The 17837-nt window shown below is 39.6% G+C and overlaps 1 protein-coding gene across 10 annotated transcripts in view; it reads right to left on the reverse strand.

Moving 5' to 3' along the window:
- Positions 1 to 2100: 2100 nt before the first annotated feature.
- SEMA3D (semaphorin 3D) overlaps positions 2101 to 17837 on the reverse strand; it is a 147322-nt gene continuing 131585 nt past the window's right edge. For 8 of the 10 annotated variants that reach the window (XM_054189136.1, XM_054189139.1, XM_054189134.1 and 5 more), the window contains exons 17-18: positions 17178 to 17317; positions 5744 to 7294 (exon numbers count right to left, since the gene is read on the reverse strand). In XM_054189136.1, the coding sequence (XP_054045111.1) occupies positions 6881 to 7294; positions 17178 to 17317 (554 nt within the window). In that variant the 3' untranslated portion in view covers positions 5744 to 6880. Of the gene's footprint in view, positions 7295 to 17177; positions 17318 to 17837 lie in introns of all 10 variants that reach the window. The other 2 variants (XM_054189132.1, XM_054189133.1) reach the window with 1 other exon arrangement.

Consider the following 17837-nt stretch of genomic DNA (forward strand, 5'->3'; position numbering starts at 1 on the left):
AAATAGATACTCTTATCAAAATGTTTCAGTCTTATTACTCTATAAATAGTTATACTACAGAGTGAAAGTCAGCCTCACTCACAAAGTCAACCTAAGTACCACTCATGCCTTACAAATTAAAAAGAAGGTATATAGCATACAATTCCTGTGCTGGGCTTCTGAAGGAGTGACGAATTTCACCTTAGGAGCAAATATAGTCTTTACTGCTCAAATGTGAAGTATTAATCATAATCCTTACAGCCAGTCCATTCAGTGTGACTTTTCATTTTGGAATTTGGAATTTGGAGACGATATGCTGTTATAATCTTTTTCTTTCTTCCCAGCTAATATACATTCTGGGATAGTCACTGAGAGAGAGAGGAGTGGCGATGCATACATCATCAAAAATTAAAAAAATATGTAAATATTTGGAGATAATCTATTTTCCTTTTTCATTTGTATTTTCATAGATCTGTATGCTTTGCATCCAGTTTTTACAGCCAAGATATGTTCACAGACAGCCTTAAAATGTGATTATTACATGTGATTATTCATTTCTACAGAAAATGTCCTTGAAGGAAGTTACATAAAGTCTCAAAAGAGGCTGTGAACAACCTCTGATACTGCTTTTTCTTTGTCTTTTTTGAAAACACAACTTTCCCATTTTTTCCTGGTATTTTCACAAAGAGAGACTTGAAAGTGCAGGTTTTAAAGTATTTTAAGAAAAAAAAAATATTTTCGTAGTGAAAATATTTTTAATAATTGTATTTTAAAATGAAAATGACAGCATTTTTAAAAGCAAAGCATTTTAAAATATGAAAATAAATTTAGAAAGTGGAAATCTGTAGAATTCTGTGCATGAATTTTTATTCTGTCAAGTGTAGATAACAGACCTGATAACAGATTAGATCTTCTGGATATGTTTATATTGAGAATATTTCAGAAATTAAAAAATATACCTCCTGTAAATCTACCCTCAATTTCATCCTGGGCCAAAAAAAATGGTCTTTATACATCTCAGCATAGTCATTCAACCCATAGGACTTTGCCCCTTGCAAATGTACTATATTGTCTCCATACCAAAAATATCTGCCCAAGCTTTTTGTTCCTCTTAAAGCTCTGTCATCTGTTGCACCACCAGAAAGCATCTGGCTTTGGGCATAGCTCCTTTCAGCAGGAGAAGTAACATGAAAAATGCATAGAACACAAAAAGCAAACCAAAGACACACATACACACAAAATAAACAGAAAAAAACCCACAACAATGTAAAAAACAAAAACAAAACAACAAAAAAATGCCCCCCAAAAAACCAAGCCACCACCAAAAAAAACCTACTCCACCCCCCTCCTTGCCCCCACAAAAATCTCCAAGACAGCCAAAACACTTGTATACCATAAGAGGAATGGAACAGAATATGAAACACCACCAAAACTGAGATGTGTCTGGGCTCTTTAGAAATTTCACAGCCATCTATGGCTGGACAGGTTATTTCCTTGGCTTGTACTGTTTGAAACTATTAACCAGCAGTCCATATCAATCACAAAAATCACCTGGAAATGTTCTTCTGTTTTTCACATCACATGGAAAATCTTATGCTTTAAAGCACGAAAGACTTTGATTTTAAATTGGAGAATTATACACAGCAACCACAAAAGCAAAAGGAGAACGGAGAGCTCTAAGTAACGGTCCCAAAAATTTCCTTTGTAAATGAAAACCCCATCTGGTCTCCAATTGACCTCACAGTGTTTGGTTTGCATCTGCAACTGAATGCAAAAGCTAATGGTTAGGGAATTCATCCTCTGAAGGCAGGCTGTGATACTATGACTTTGTAGGGATGTTTATATGTCGAGGAAACACCAGATCTTGAAGTATTCCTCATATAAAACTGGGGTTACCTGACAGACCAGAGAGTCTCAAAGGCAGGAGGCAATGCGCTTAACTGGTGAGGAAGGAAAAAAAAAAAAAACAACAAAAACAAGCAAATAAAAACTCAACCTTGCTACAGCTGTCAGACCAGATGTTTCAGCCACACATTGGCAAGAGTTAAACTCAAGATTACAATTTGTTGTGTATCCTTACCTGACCAAAAAAGAAAACCAAATACTGGTGTTTCTGACAGATTTTAAGATAACTGCTATTTTAATAAATAGAAATAAAATCTTACAAATCTGCCTTGTAGAATTTATGATTACACTCTTTCCCCATGCCTTCTTTTTTGTTACTGTAATGAACTTATTTTACAAACCTCGAAATCTGGATTACAACTGCAAAGAATGTCACACTTCAGCTAAAGACAGAAGCCTAGTTCAGGGTAATATTAGCAACACTATGGTAAAATGTTACAATAGAGACCATTTAAAGTTTATAAAATGTAACAGAATATATTAGAAAGACACGTGGGCTTAATTTTCCATTCATGCAGACGTATTTCCTTAGACCTCCGCATCTCATCTACAACTGTGTGCAAGAAGAACCAGGCCCATTTACTCTACAGAACAAGACATAGCTTTGGGTGTGTGATGACCAGACAATAAATAACTTATAGTCTATTTAGGCTATGATTCAGTTCCAGAAGGATTTTTAATCTCTGCTGTCAGTGGAAGCAGAGCTGAACCTTGGCTCTTGAAATCACATTTGCTTTTTGCAAATTAACCTCTGTCAGAAAATTAACAGAAAATAAGATATTTGTATATGCACTTCTATACACATATGCCCATACGACAAAACATTACCAAACTCAATTTCCATTAGTGCTATTAAATATTGAGACATTATTATGACACATGGGTTCCTTACATGAATAATGAGTAATAATAACAAATAATTATTCATTATATGAAAAGTTAAATGCAGGTCAATATCCATAATTGTTAGATTAAAGGGTTCATAGTCTTTGAACTGTTGGGATCTTCTGATCTCAAAAGCACGTGAACCAGAGGAAATCTGTTGCATCTAACCTTATTACTTCACTATAAGTGACATAAGAACCAGGTCAACAATCTATGTATGAATTGGAAAATATTCAGGTTCTGAGACAGCTCAAGCAATGTAAGTTTAACTGCTTGGAGAGAAAAGTATTTGCTTATGGCATGAACACACATTCACACCTGTTGTTGGAACAGTTTCCAGTAACAGAACTAGTTTATCACAATGAGTGTTAATACTTTATTCCTTTTTCTGCTAATCCTATTTTCTGTTTTATTTTAAGTGACTGCAAGATTGCTACAAAGTTTAGGACCCTGTAGGGCTTTAAAGCTTATGTCAGTTTTCAGCATTTTTATAACTACAGCTCACATTGTGCTGGTTATTCTAAGGATCTGTTTGAAACCACTTCAGTTCAGTCCAACACTGGCCTTTTGCTGAAGTAGGGTCATTGGAAAGGTTTTGTTGACAGAAAAGATAATGTATTAATAATTGGACTCCTGGTTGAATGCATGTGTAAATAAATATCTATTTTGTATCATATGCATTTAGGGATCTGTTTAAAACCTACAGTTATTAAGGTGGAGGCAACTTTTTCCACTCTGGACCAAAACTTCGTTTAACTTCATTTTTATTGAGCTCTTGAAGGAGGCAAGGCTCAGTTTCATTTTAACTATGAGCCTGTTGTGGCTCATAGTACAGCTCACAGCAGTCCAACTGACCCCCAAATCATTGATTTGAAATTTAATCAGACTTACAAGTTGAGCCTTTAAATTATACAGAACATTAAATTTTTTGAAAAGAGGTAGATCCTCTCCTGTTACCATTTCTGGGCTAGCTCATCCTCTGAACCCCGCTGGGACTGCAAGCTGTGGAAAGACCCACTGCTCCTCCTGCTCTCACTCCTAGGTTTGTATTGCTGAGTCCTGCCTAACAAAACCCTGTCTTAACTTCTGGAATGAGCCCTGATCTGTCCCTCTCACTCCCTGGTCTCCAAGGTTCTCTGGCTTCCTTGCACGTGTGATACCTGCTGTGCAGGAGGAGTTGGGCTGGCCCTGCCAGCTATGGTGTACATCTTACCCAACGTACCAAAACACAGCCTTTTTATCTATGCAACATTATTAAATACACTCCCTGGGGTGGCATGAACCCAATATATCACACTGGTTTGGAGGATATTGAATTTATTTCCCATGATGGAAGAGGTCTTATACCTCACTTGGGGTTTTACGCTACCACTGTACCCCAGACTGATGAGGTCATTTCTTTGAGAAGAATCTCATTGCAACAATATTTGACATAAAAGAAATGAAAGTTGTTTTTAAGAGTAATAACATTTTAATTCAACCATTTAAATCTAATGCTCCCAGCACTGAGACCCTTAGTCATCCCAGACTTCTACTAAAGTCAGTGTGGGGGGGGTTCATTTGTAGGATACATTCCTCCAATCATACCTAAACATAAATCAGATGATTTAGTTTTCATGGAGGAGAAAAAATACAGAAGAAGGAATTGATCTGCTTGTTTATGAAGTAGGCAAACACATGATGAGGGTTGTCTGAAATGTGATAATTGAAGTAGAGCACCACCACCAGGGAGAAGAGCAGGCCCTTTGTCAGTGCATGCAAATGCAGACCACCTGTTACTCCATAGCCTTGGTGTGGTTCCATTCATTTACTTAATGTCCAAGTCAGACAAATGGGACTTTGTAGACTGATAAAAATCTAATAAAGAATAATTGGGCAGGTTCTGTATGGTGACAGCACAACCTTCCAGCCAAGAATATAGAGTACCCCTATCTTAGCGTGCTTTATATGTAGTAGTTTAATACCCCCTCATACCTCCTTTAAGTAGTCTTAATTGGCCTTAAAATCAAGGTACCCAAAATGACGAGCCTCTTGTGCAATGACTGACCTATGTTATTTTGCAGCAAAAATGCCAAAAAGTTCTCTGTGTGTTCTCAAAGTACTGTACAACTCATTAGTTACTTCAGCATTAGTTTCTCTGCTGATTAAAGGTCCTGTGCTGAGAAATTCCCTCCTCCCCACAGACATATTTTATAATATTTAGCACTCAGTGCTTTACACTATCAAAGCATTGTACGCATGCTATCTAATATCTCCTAATTAACTCATACATCTCCTATTAAAAAAGCATCTAAAATCAATGACATATGGTATCGCTGGCTTTTATACAACACATGCAAACTCAGCTTTCAGTTTTTACAAGAAACGTGGGTAAGCTGAGATTCCTTTCTGAAATCTGACGAACACTTTGCCATATCTGACTTTCGACAGAGAGGAAATGAACAACGATGCAAATTGGATCTACACAATTATCGATCTGCGACTGAATGCACACACAAACACCAGCGTGGGCAAGGGCGAATCTACAACTTTCAGAGCCAACGTTTTCGGTTCCTTAATGAGGTGCACACCAATTACATGGGTTTCCCACAGACTTTGCTCTCAAGATCTGTAGAATGCATGAGAAACAAGTAAAGTCTGTCGTTTTGGTATCCATCAAAGCTCACTTCCATGTGAGGAAGTGGCTAATTTGTCATTTCACACTCAAAAAGGCGTGAAAGGCAAAACGGAGGGAGGTTAGATGGAAGAGAGGAAAAGGGGGTTGTGACTCATGAGAAGAGACAGCAGGCCTGATTTGGAGCTTGTGTTTGTTGCTGCATATCAGAAATAAATTCAAAGAAATCACATTGATGAAAAATCGACAAGAATGAGGTCAGTGTTTCTTGCTTATATGGAAAAATTTACACTATTAAAATCAAAATAGGAACCAAGGAATAAGGAACACTTTACAAATGAAATCATGGTATATAGCAAATTTCTAACTTACAAGTTTTATTTACACATGGACATCTTTTGTTTTATTTAATTATAATAAAAGTATTAATTCCAACAATGCAAATTTTCAACTTAAAAATACATAAGACCTTTGGGAGAAAATCCCAAAGAACACAAACATCTGAGGAATGTCAGCTCTGTGTCAAGAGCACTGGTCTCAGCCACTAACTATTTTCCCTCATCGTCTTTCATTTATCTTTGTTGTTGTCTTTTATTTTCCTTTTCCTCTGCATAAAACAAAGCTAGCAAAGGGCCAGAGAAACAGTCAGAGTCAAACCTTTGGAGAGATAGGAGAGGTGCAGGCAGGAATATCCTATTTGTTAATAGGATTTGTGCACATGCCTCCCACAGACCACTTAGGAAATTTACTCCCAAGCATCTCAGAGGCAGTTTCAATTAGAGTCAACATTTCATTTCAGCAGATGGACTGCAAACTGGTGGCTATTCAAGCACTAATGAGTAATGTTTGATAATTCCCCTCTCTTAAACTATGATTATGCTTTCTCTCTCTCTTTTTTTTTTTTTTTTTTTTACAGGGAGAATGAATGTTGTTTCTAAGCCAATACTTAATCTGATTTTTTGCTAAGCCTCGCTGTGCTTGCAAACCCCACCCGTGTGCCTGTAGACAAAACCAATGGGTAAATTAGCAGGTATTTTTGCGGATCTGTCACACATTTCTACCATGCTTTTTATTCAGAAAGATGCCAAAGAACTAGAAGTACATCTTCCCTCCCCTGAAATGTAACCACCTCTGGGGTGGAATGTGGCAGCAAATATTAACCTGGGAACACAGACACTAAATCCTATGTGAAAATTATGCAGGAAGTACAGAACACACCTCATGTAGCCTCAGGCTACCCAGAAATTAGCTAAAAGTGTACATCTTTTCTTTTTAATGAATGCATTGGAAATTATTGCCTGGTGTGTGGTACTCCAATAAGGAACGTCTTGTTTGGTATCAAATCCCATTGTACTGTCTCACACAGATTAATAGTGATGGTGAGTTATCTGATTTCAATAAGAAGCAGTACTAATTCATAGGCAAGATGCACAAAACCAGAACACAGTATTTTTTTTTTTCATGGAAAATGTCCTTTCTTTAAATAGCATTTACAAACTACGTAGATGGTGGCCTGGCTGGCTCATGGTGCCTTCGGTTTCGCTTTTTTTTCATCTCCTGCACATGCTTCCATTTGGCACCACCTTTGTTCCGCTGCCGCCGTTTCTCCCGGTGCCACATCTGTTCACAGTACTCATCCAGGCTAAAGCTGGGGCTGCTGACGAGCTGGATGTAGTCCTTGTACCTCAGCCGGGACTCCGTCAGCAAATCCCTCACCCGGCCCTCCTCATCCTCAGTTTTCTGAGTGCTTTCCATTTGCCCATTCTCAATGACGTTTAAATTAAGCTTCACGATGGTGTGGACAAAGGTGTGCTCCTGGGCTTTGCAGAAATAGGCTCCTGCATCCTTTCTTTGCAAGCTGCGGATCAGCAACCCGTGCTCTGTTTTGATGATCCTTTCGTCAGCCTTCAGCTGTGGGGTTGGACAAAGAAGAATGATATACGTGAGTTTCATCGGCAAAACCGGAACACGTGGCAGTGCTATACTGAGGTGGAGAAAAGGCTCGGGTGGCACATGTCCCATCCCTGGGTGTGGGAACCCATCCCCAAATGACCCGTCCCTTGGGTGCCAGCACATGGTGGGGCACATGCAGCTCAGACAGATACCAGGAGATCCTTCAAATATCTGAGTTCTGCCCTTAACTATAGCGTCTGTATATATTACTGTCCTGTATATAGCACTGACATATTAGTATTAAAAATATATATGCTGTACCTCTGAAAGGACAGACAGTAACACTCAACACACCAAAATGCAATAAGCTGGAATATGTTCTCCAAGGAAGGGTAGATATTTAGTGCCACAAGTCCCATTCATTTTTTCACTGCTTTTCTTGAGGTATCTGTAATGCATCTAATATAGCAGGGTGCTTATATATATCTGGAGCGCTGAGGCCCTATTACACTGAAAATAAATACTGCTACTGATTTTTAAAGTGAAATGCTGTGATTCTGATCTTCTTCAACGGGGTTTTACAAAAGGAAGTTGATCCTGGCTTTGGCTCATTGAGAAGTGATTAAAAGCACCCAGTGAGGTTAGATGAATGCAACCCAGAACAATTCTTTTACTGTTAAAATCTCTGAAGAGCTTGCGGGGGGGGGGGGGGGGGGGGGGGCGGGGGCGGGAAAGAAAAAAGAAGCAAAGAAAAGAATGAGATTGCAAGTGAGAGCTGAAGTCTGTCAGTGTGGAACTGTGGTTTCATTTACGAATGGAAATACTTCAAAAAATACAGCACGTTCTCACATGTTAAAAATAAGGTGCACCTTAGAGCAATAACACTGTCAGGTGAGTTACGTATCTGGTGATCTGAAAATTATTTCCAAAATAGCCAAAGTCTAAAAAGAAGCATAACCCCTCTCCCAGAAAAAAAAAAAAAAACAAAACAAAAAAACAGACCAAACCCAACAGGATGGGGCACTGGGCACCTAAGTATTTTTGCAGCTGGGGAACAGAGAAGGTAAGTGATTTGCCAAAGACCATATAAAGATTAGTAGCAGAGGTGGAAGCAGAAAGCAGAGCCCTAACTCCCAGCGTCCAACACCAGCGTTTCCTTTGAAAATGATCCTGGTCTAGTCCAAAGCTGTCACCTCCCAGGCGTGCTGTGTTCTGCTGCCACGCAGAGGCTGCAGCACACAATGGCACCGAAGGACCTGAGCGCCGCTCGCTCAGCCCGCAGCAAAGCCAGGGCCTTAAACACAGCCTCAGCACTGCTGGTGGCATTGTTATAACATAGAAAAACTTCGGGGCAAGGCTGAGTAGTGGGTTTTAAAAGAGGGGGAGTGCGGGCAGAGAGAACCAACACAGAATCTGGAAAATTTCCCAGAGTGCACATCTGACCCTCCAGCAAACTTCAGAGGATGAAGATCAGGGAGGCATAAAGATGACTAAATTAGATTTATTCACAGTGGGTAAGCTACACACTGTTTCTTTATGTAAAAAATCTGCACATGATTCCCTCTTCTACTCCATGGGAAAAAATGTATACATACATATGATTCTCCATCTGTTATGATTCTGACTCACTAGTACTTTATCATAATCGGGTCCCTTGGACCAGAGAGATGGATGAGATGACCTCCCAGGGCTTTTAGCTTTCCTCTTTTCTAAGTTTCTGTGATAATGACTTTGGAAGGATTAAATAATTTTTGAGACCATTTCGAGATCACCAGAAAAAGCAATATAGATATATCTAACACATTCACAGAGAGACAGACTTTGGCTTGCTACTGTATCAGCTGTAACCATCTTCAGTAACACACAGATTAGGTAGGTAGGTAAGTAGCTATGTAGGTAGATGGATAGATATATGGATGGATGGATATTGGCCTGCGTACTACCATTGATATGACTGCAGCAGAGACAAGAAATCAACTGCTACAAAAGCCTGGTCAGAACGTGGCTCTGGCTGCCTGGTTCTGTGGCCAAGTATTTTTTGGCTGCTGCCACCAGTTGACAGTATTGGGTCAACCCTGAGCTTTAGTCTCCTTGTTTGTAAACTGTATATAAGCATGCCTACTTGGCACCAGCAGTGTGAAATCATACTAATTTCAGGAAGTTCCTGGAAAATCGATTGTCCTGACAACAGGTGCTACATGAGCACAAGCTACTTTTGATTTACTGCATTGAGTTTAAATCAGAGAAATTATAGTAGAGCCACAAGCACATACACAAAAGATAGCAGGGAGCCAAACTAGAAAAGACCACCTTTCCACCTCCAGAACCATAGGGCAATAGTCCTCAATTTTATCAGCTAGTGACACTTCATTCCAAGAAAATGTACCTTTCTTACAGTAAAAACAGGAGTGTAAAATGTATAAATGAATCCACAAATAAGTAGCTGTAGGCAGAAATATGTCTAAGGCAGGTGTTTCCTTGTGGTGCCGTGCTCCACAGAGAGCAAGAAGCAGGAGCAGGGGCCAGGTGGAAGTGCTTGAAGGCTTGGCTGTTGCAATATAACAAGGAAACCCCTCTTTCTTCTGCCCAGGCTTCATGTCAACATGAAAACCCAAGATTGAGAAATTTAGGGAGAGGGATGGGAAGAAGCAGCTAATTTCCAGACATTTGGGTTTCATAAGGCACTATGCAAAGACCAAGTTCCCACATTGTCTGAGTGAAAACAGGATGGATCTCTTTGAGCTCGGGGCTTGATGCAATTGCAGCAGTAGCATCTGCCTATCGGTGGCTCTGCCAGTATTGTAGTCTAGAGCGTCTTGACAGCTGTGTACCTCCTACACTTGGAAGATCTCCAGCTGGCTGTTTCGGCTGGCTGGGCACCAGTCCAAAGAGCCCTCACTAGTGCTTCGCCTATTTTCAGTGAAAGGAAGGCAGAATAATGGCAGATCTAAACTTGAAAAGGTCACTGGACCCCCAAGTCCAGCACCCTGCTACTCATAACTATTTACCATTTCTGTAGCAGCCGTCACTTTCTAGTTGTAAACGTGTTAACTGATGGAGTTGCCCCCCAGTCTGCTTTGGGATACCACAGAGAAAGCTAACAGAGTCTAAATTGGTTGTGTCCCTTAATCCCAGCCCATCATGACTCCTATTTTTAATGAAGCAGTGTTCTTACAGAATGTCCTGTGTTAACCTTGGATATTGATTTACAGTGACTGTCACCTCCTCCTCCTCTGTGCCTTCATTGTTCATTCCTTTCTTATCCTCTAGCAGGATGAAATTATGGCTCTGATTTCACACGTATTGAGCAACACTTCATTACTGTTTTCCCTCCTCACTTCTCTTTTTGGTATCCTGTTTATGTTGTTTTACCCATAGGTTGAGAACTCTTCCTGTCATTCCTCTCTACTTTTCCCCCCACAGGGCTCTGGAGTTTCATAAACACCTGGCATTTCATTACTTGGTAGTAGATCTTTAACCTTTCACTTGAATGCTTAATGTGCTCTTTGGTTCCTGACCTATAGATGTAAAACATATTTTATTAAATTTTGAGGAGAGTGAAAAGTCTAGTTAGATAAAAGACGTCATTTTGCTTTGGTCAACTGTGGATTCATTGCTCCCCCCACCATGAGATAATCAATAACTCTCTTAAAATATTTGTAAATGTGATTTAACAATTCAGAAGCACAAAGGCTTTAATTCATAAAAGCTTGCTGACATGTGCTTAAATTTGAGCATACAATAAAAATCAAACATGAGAGACATTGTTTTGTTCAATAGGGAACCAATTATAAACCACAAAAATGAAGCAATTGATTATCATTAACTTTCTTTTCTTAGTGGGAGTGGGATCGGATTCTTGACAATATTTTATCAACAAATTGTAGTTTTCATCCTTCATGATAAGCACATAAGTATGCCTAAAATTACATTACCTGAAGTATGGCACATGCCATACATACTGACAACATTTGACAAAGGGAAAAGATCTCCATGCAAATCAAACACTTGAATTTAACAATGGAGGCAAAATAGGCATTGCCAATAACGATTGCAAATCTTTAAACAATCATTAAGTTGGAAAACAACCAAGGATTTGAAAGTACTGTGGCACCAGGTTAGGTCAATGCCTTTTGTCCTTTGCTAATGATGTGTTTAGATAGCTCCCTCTTTACAAATAATTCACATGTCAACTCTTTCACAGTTAAAACACTGCACCTGTCTGGGAGAAGAAAGTGGCTTCAAAGCCTGCCTTCCCTCATTAATCAACATGTGAAAAAATGTTAGAGGTAAAGCTGGACTAATCATGGGTTAGCTGCAACCCCTGAACAAATTGAGAGGGAGAGGAAGGAAAATGAGGAACATTTGTGGAGCATTCACATTTGTCTTTGTTTTTCTATTGTTTTCTTCTTCATCCTCATCATTTGACTGGAAATAAAGATCACTCTGGGTTTTTTTGGCATTATTGTTACACATGACTTTGTTTCTCTTGTACTGGGAAAATAATCATTTAACTTCAACACAGCTGTAGAGTTAATTTCTCTCTTTTTTTTCCTTTTTTTTTTAACATCTTTTTTTATTTACCAAGAAGCCACGGGAAAAATGAAGAATGTGTTGCTGGTACAATGTCATTATGGAAACGCATGATTCCTATTATTTTCAAGGTGAAGCTAACTTCTTATTCTGAGACTAAATTTTAAACTCCTACCTCCCCCCAGTATATCTGAATCAAAGCAGAAATCTTATGTACTATAACTCAGTTCAGCGTTACTTCTTTTTTTTTTTTCCCCAGGAAACTGTCAAAAATATTAGTCTTATTTAAGAACCTCAAGATATTAGAGGGAAAAAAAAAGGCAATGAGTCATATAATAAAATAAAAGAGTGGGAGCATGAGAGTTATAAGTATTCCCTAGGCTGCAGAATCAATCTCTTCTATTTCTCTCACTCTCTTGATCTCTTTCTCATTGACCTAATGATTCAAACACTGAACTACACTCCTCTAACAGAAAGCACTACTGGAAATTCAGTCCTTGGTGTGTGTCCTTTTCCTTACTCAGCTCTCATCCAGCCTTAGGTTTCATGACTGGCACTTAATCTATGACTTTTTTTCACAAGATGCTGCTGTTTGCAACAAAGAAAATTGACATCATGATGCAAAAATCTCCAGACGCAAAAAGATACGGAAACCTATGTGTTGGACAAACTGAAAAATGTCTTCTCAGTCTGGCTAAAATGTGGAATGGAAACATCTCTTTGCTCCGATGGGGAAGCTAGGTCACAATCTTCTGGCAAGATGTCCTGTCCAAGAGCAGGTCAAACTCTTTTGCCTACCAAACCATCAGATGGTCATTAAGCTGGGTCCATCAGAAAAACGCAGCTCAGGGCTGTGGGGCAGGAATATGAAAGGGTGAGAACCGCTGAAGAAGAAACTGGAACATCCTCCTGCCTTTGGGTGGATTTATTCTCACAACCAGGTATGAATAGAGACATAAGGTGAGAGTTAAAAGCGATCTGCACCTATTCTGTCACTTCAGACCATATGGTTTGTTCTGTCCCCTGCAAGGGGAGGTGGCAGCTTAGCACACCTGGAGCTGCAGGAGACTCGGGCTAAAGTGCAGCCTAAAGCAGAGGGGCTAATACTTTTCAGAGCTACGGGGCACTAAAACTAATGGCTTTGTAGGGAGCCATGCATTTGCTATTTGCAGTCCTGACACCTATTATATACATAACATAACACATAGGAATTTTTTTTGAGAAATAAATAAATATCTGTTTTAATCTTCAGCAAACTTCAGCAGTTTAAGATATTATGAACAGATGACGTCCCTGCTTTTTTTTTTTATGAACTCCAGCCACCGAAACGCTCTGCCTCGTCTCAGTGAGTAACCCTGCATGCACAGGAACAAACATGATCAATTGCGTGAGCAACACTAAACACAAAAGCACTAGATATTTGACTCCTGACCTTAAAATGGCCCCAGACTACAGGGAAATGTACTCCCACTGGCAGCCAAATGACCTGGTGACAGCTCCTGTACCACAGGAGATCCTGTCCCTCCCCGCAGGTTGCTCTGCCTGGAAGTCACATTCTGAACCATGACCCTACGGGTGAAATGTCGGGGACATCCTGCTGGGCCAAACGCTTCCCATCTAGTCTGGATTTTGCCCTTTTCCTTCCCTCAGGAAGCTGTAGTACATGTCCGGGACACTGCATAACCATCTATTTGTGAAGTCAGGTTTAAAGACTTGCTGAGACGTTACAGTTCCAGCCCTGGAACTAAAAGTCCGTAACCTAAGTTCCAGGTGCACAGAGTCGGTTGCAAAGCATGGTATCGTCATCACAATAAGTTACCCCGCTAAGACACGCACTAAAATAATGCACAGTGTTATTTGAGAAATCTGCTGCAGGAAGGGAGAGAGAGAGCAGAAAATATAATTGTAATGGGAAAAGTTATGGTAAGGCATGGGCTGAGCAAAGATCAAGCTGCACATTAAATATGACCATGCTGTTTCTGTCACCTGTGGTATTTTTGTCAAATCAAAGTACTTTGAAAAGAAAGTCAATTACTCTGCTGATCTGCTCTGGATGTTCTAGGAAGGCCTCCAATTAGGCTTTAATACTGATGATAAATTCAAATTAGAAAACCTGAAAATCTCAATTTCTGGATCCCCAAATTAACAAGGGATTAACATTTTAACCTGCAAATACCCTTATTTTACTTAATAGAAGGAGTGATTGTACAGCATCTCTACAGACCCAGTCGTTTATATAGGCAGCCATAGATAAAATTAGGAATTTAACTTTAGGTACATGCATTTGAAAACATGACATTTCTAGATTAATATCTTTATCTTAAAAAATAACCAATACATCTTTTTTTTTCTTCTAAAAATTATATCTCCCAATATGACGATTCAAGATGTGCAAGTTGAATTTGCTCAGGAGGTCAAGTTCTTAAGACCCTAGAACTAACCTGGGTCAAAATACTAGAAATTTCATTACTATAAGAATTTAGTGGCAGGAATCAAACAAAACTAATAGCTAAATACTGTCTTTAAGTGATCTGATACTGTAATCCTCAATGTGTGCATATGCGTTTATATAGGCTGTTATTTTCAAAGACTGCAAAAAAACCCCAAAAAAACCTAAGAAAACCACCCCAAGGAGTGGCGGAACATGTGCTCCAACTTCTATTTTATCGAAGCTAGATCACAGAAACTCTGCTATGGCTGTAGGGACAATATGTGGTAAGAAGCTATTTGCCTACTGTTAGTATTCATAATGTAGAAAATCTGTCTGCAGATTTCTCCTTGAAATTTTCTTCTAAATTTGCCTCAAAGGTTAATCTAGCCTTTTAGCAAAGCTTTACTTTTCTCATGCAAACAGATGTCAGACGGTTTACACAGAGCGAGCCCGGTAAACATTGCTAATGTGCAAAGATGTATGCTGTGTGCTCGCTGGAGCTTCAAACGCCGTCACATGTGCGCATGCATTCCCTTATTCTCTCTCAACGTGCACATCCTTGGCACGTTGGGCAGTCCTGCAGTATGGGACATCACCATGCCTGGGTAACCGGCATCTGGCCCAGAACAAGCAGCAGGGACCAGGTCACTGCCACAATGTACCTTTTGAAAATAAAAAGCATGGCAAAAAAATTATATACCCTTAACTGAGTCTGTGCTGTCTAGGTATAGCCTGCCCTAACTTTGTTCAAAAGTTTGTTTGACCTGCAGTTTGTTCCACAATCAAATAAGAAAGATAACTTGAGCTTGGCTTTCTGACCTTCAGAGGCCTATCTGAACCTGTAATTTATGAGAAAATCAACTGATTTTTTTTTTTTTCCCCCTAAATTGACACAGATAAAACTCAAAAGCAGCCCTTCAAAAGAGGCTTTCAAATCTTGAAAGTGTGACTTCTTATGATACAGAAATATTACATTCTTCACAGGGAACCGTCTGCTTTATGCAAAGTTTGCAGCTCTTTTTGAGATGCTCAGGAGCATGCTATAGTTGCAAAACACTGTTATAAAAAATGATTGAATCTCCTCAAAACTTGACATAACTTTCTGTTCAGTAAAAAGAAAAACAAAAAAACACACCAAAAAAAAAAACCCACCCAAAAAAGCCCTGTTAACTATCTGCTTAAATTTACTTAAAATGAACCTTAAACACATGGTTAAAATTAGGCAAGTGCTTCGCGTGTTTCCCTGATCAAATATGTAAGGGCATTTAGAAACTGCTGCCTTAGGGAAGTAGAGCCAAGAGTCTTCTGTACAGGACAGTTAAAGGTAAATCAATTAAAGCACAAACAATGAATGCCCGTAGGTCTTTACAGGCTGATACACTCCTAGCTGGGTTTTCACTTCGACCACCTGTGGCTGAGAGCGTGCTTGAGTAGCTGATCAGAAGATAACATATATTTTTTCCAAGTATGGACTGTAATGGAGGTTAGAGGTGCTATTTCAAACCGGTAATCTTTCTTTTGGTGTTTAGTGCATGTTGTGGGAAGCACTGCATTTACAAATTAATGAAGTTTTTATTCTCAGCAGAGGAAAGAATCTTTGCTAATCCAAAGCCTGAGTGAAAGAAGGGGAGTAAATGAAAAGTACTGCAGTGTCACAGACAATGACAGCCTTGCGTGTTTTTTTGCCTTATCTGGTGGAAAATGAGAAGTGCCTTGTATCCCCTTACTCTGGCTTTCTGGGCCAAGACGTAACTGGCGTTGCAACTTTGGGACTACTGCCATGAGTCACATCTCACCCAGAGGTGATGCTCTCATAGGCACCTGGCCTGGCCTGCATCTCCCTAGCCTTCAGAAGGAACCAGAACATTTTCTGCACCCAGAAAATCTCATAGGATGAATAGGAAGACAGGTTGTGTGTTTGATAGCTCCTGTTAGTTAAACTGATTTTTGTCTCAGATGAACATTTAACAAAAAACCATATCTAACACCTGGAACCAGCTCGTTTGAACGGGCAGTTCTTTTCCCTTCTCCTTCCCTGCTGCCATGGTTGCTATGACAGCAGGACTTGGCGTCAGACACAAAGTCACTCAGGTAAGAGAAAGGCTACGAAAACTCCTGAGGTTTGAAACTCACTTCAACCCAGTCCAAATCAGTCCCAGCACATTGACCTTTTGGGCACGGCAGAGGGTTCCTTTGTCTCTACCTCAGAGAGGAATCAGCAGGAAATTGTGTAGGGGGCATGCAGGGACATGGAGGCTTCTCCAGGGCTCCTCCACCAGTGAGGACCCCAAACCCACCTCCTGCAGGAATTGAGGGCCATCACCAGTCTCACCGCTTTCTACTTCACATGCAAGATGCAATTCTTTAACCTGACGCGTCTGCATCAGTGCAGAGTGACATTTAAGAAAAATTCTCAGACTCCACTAACAAGTAAAAAAACAAATAAAAAAAGCTTTTTACTGCACAGACCATTCCTTCTCTGGGGAGAGATGGAGAGAAGCAGCAAGCCGTACATGCAATTCTTAACTACACTGCTTAACATGGTAAGGGAAGGTAATCAGACACTAAATGGAGTAGAGATTTTATTAAAACAAAAGTGTTTGAACATACTTTTACCTACAGAAGTAGTGGTTGTGTTACTTTCTGGACAAAAGGGCATTTTTTTCAGTATTTAAAGCCTAATTTCTCTTTTTTTTTTCTTTTTTTTTAACAGAATGAGCATGTAAGTCAAAATAAATATCTATATCTGCTTATGACACAGTGCAAATGGCTTCTCTCTTCCCCACTGCATGCCCCAAATGGTGATACCAGAATGCTATGTGATACCTAAGGTGAGGCAAGGAAAAGTAAAACATTGACTAATCCCAGTAACTCCTACCTTTCAATGCTCAGCTGAATTCTCTATAGAGGAAACTTGCCTTGATGACTATAACTTACCTCTTCTCGATGTTCTTCTCCAGAGCGCTGAATGTACCACCTAATAGAGGCTTGCTGGGACTTAGGAATACATTCCAGAAAAGTTGAATTAAATTCAATGCCAAAAATCACCTTTTCATCAGCAGTTTCATGACTAATGCCTGGAAAGCAAACATGGTACAGGAGATTAACCCTGACCTGGTTTTTAAAGCAATGGGAACATAGCCTGATTCAGAACAGATGCTATAAGAGTGAGTGAATTATAAAAAAGCAAAAGGAAACTTAACTTTTAGCTTAAACTATAACTATAAGGATTTAGAGGCGTCTGCTAACCTTCCTTCGGTGCAACTGGTTTTTAAGGAGGTCAATAAAATCTCTATCACGAGCTTGCTCCATTTTAAAGTTGAGGCTTTCACCTTTGAGGAATTTAAAATCTGACCTGTATTTTTCCTTTAAGTAACACAACTACTAAACCTGAGCTAAAGCTGCTAAAGGTAGATTGTACAGTCTGGTTTGTTCTTCCCAAACACTTTAAAGGAGTCACAGAGCTGAAGTAAACCGAAGTTTACCTTCAGTATAATTTGAAATGCTCTGTAGTATGTTTCAGACCAAACAGTGAAGGAGCCATGAGCAGATCTGGGCTCCTTTCTTGGCCTTCTGTAAACCTGAGCAAGTAATTTC

The sequence above is a fragment of the Rissa tridactyla genome, chromosome 1 (assembly GCF_028500815.1).
Source record: "Rissa tridactyla isolate bRisTri1 chromosome 1, bRisTri1.patW.cur.20221130, whole genome shotgun sequence".
NCBI lineage: Eukaryota > Metazoa > Chordata > Aves > Charadriiformes > Laridae > Rissa > Rissa tridactyla.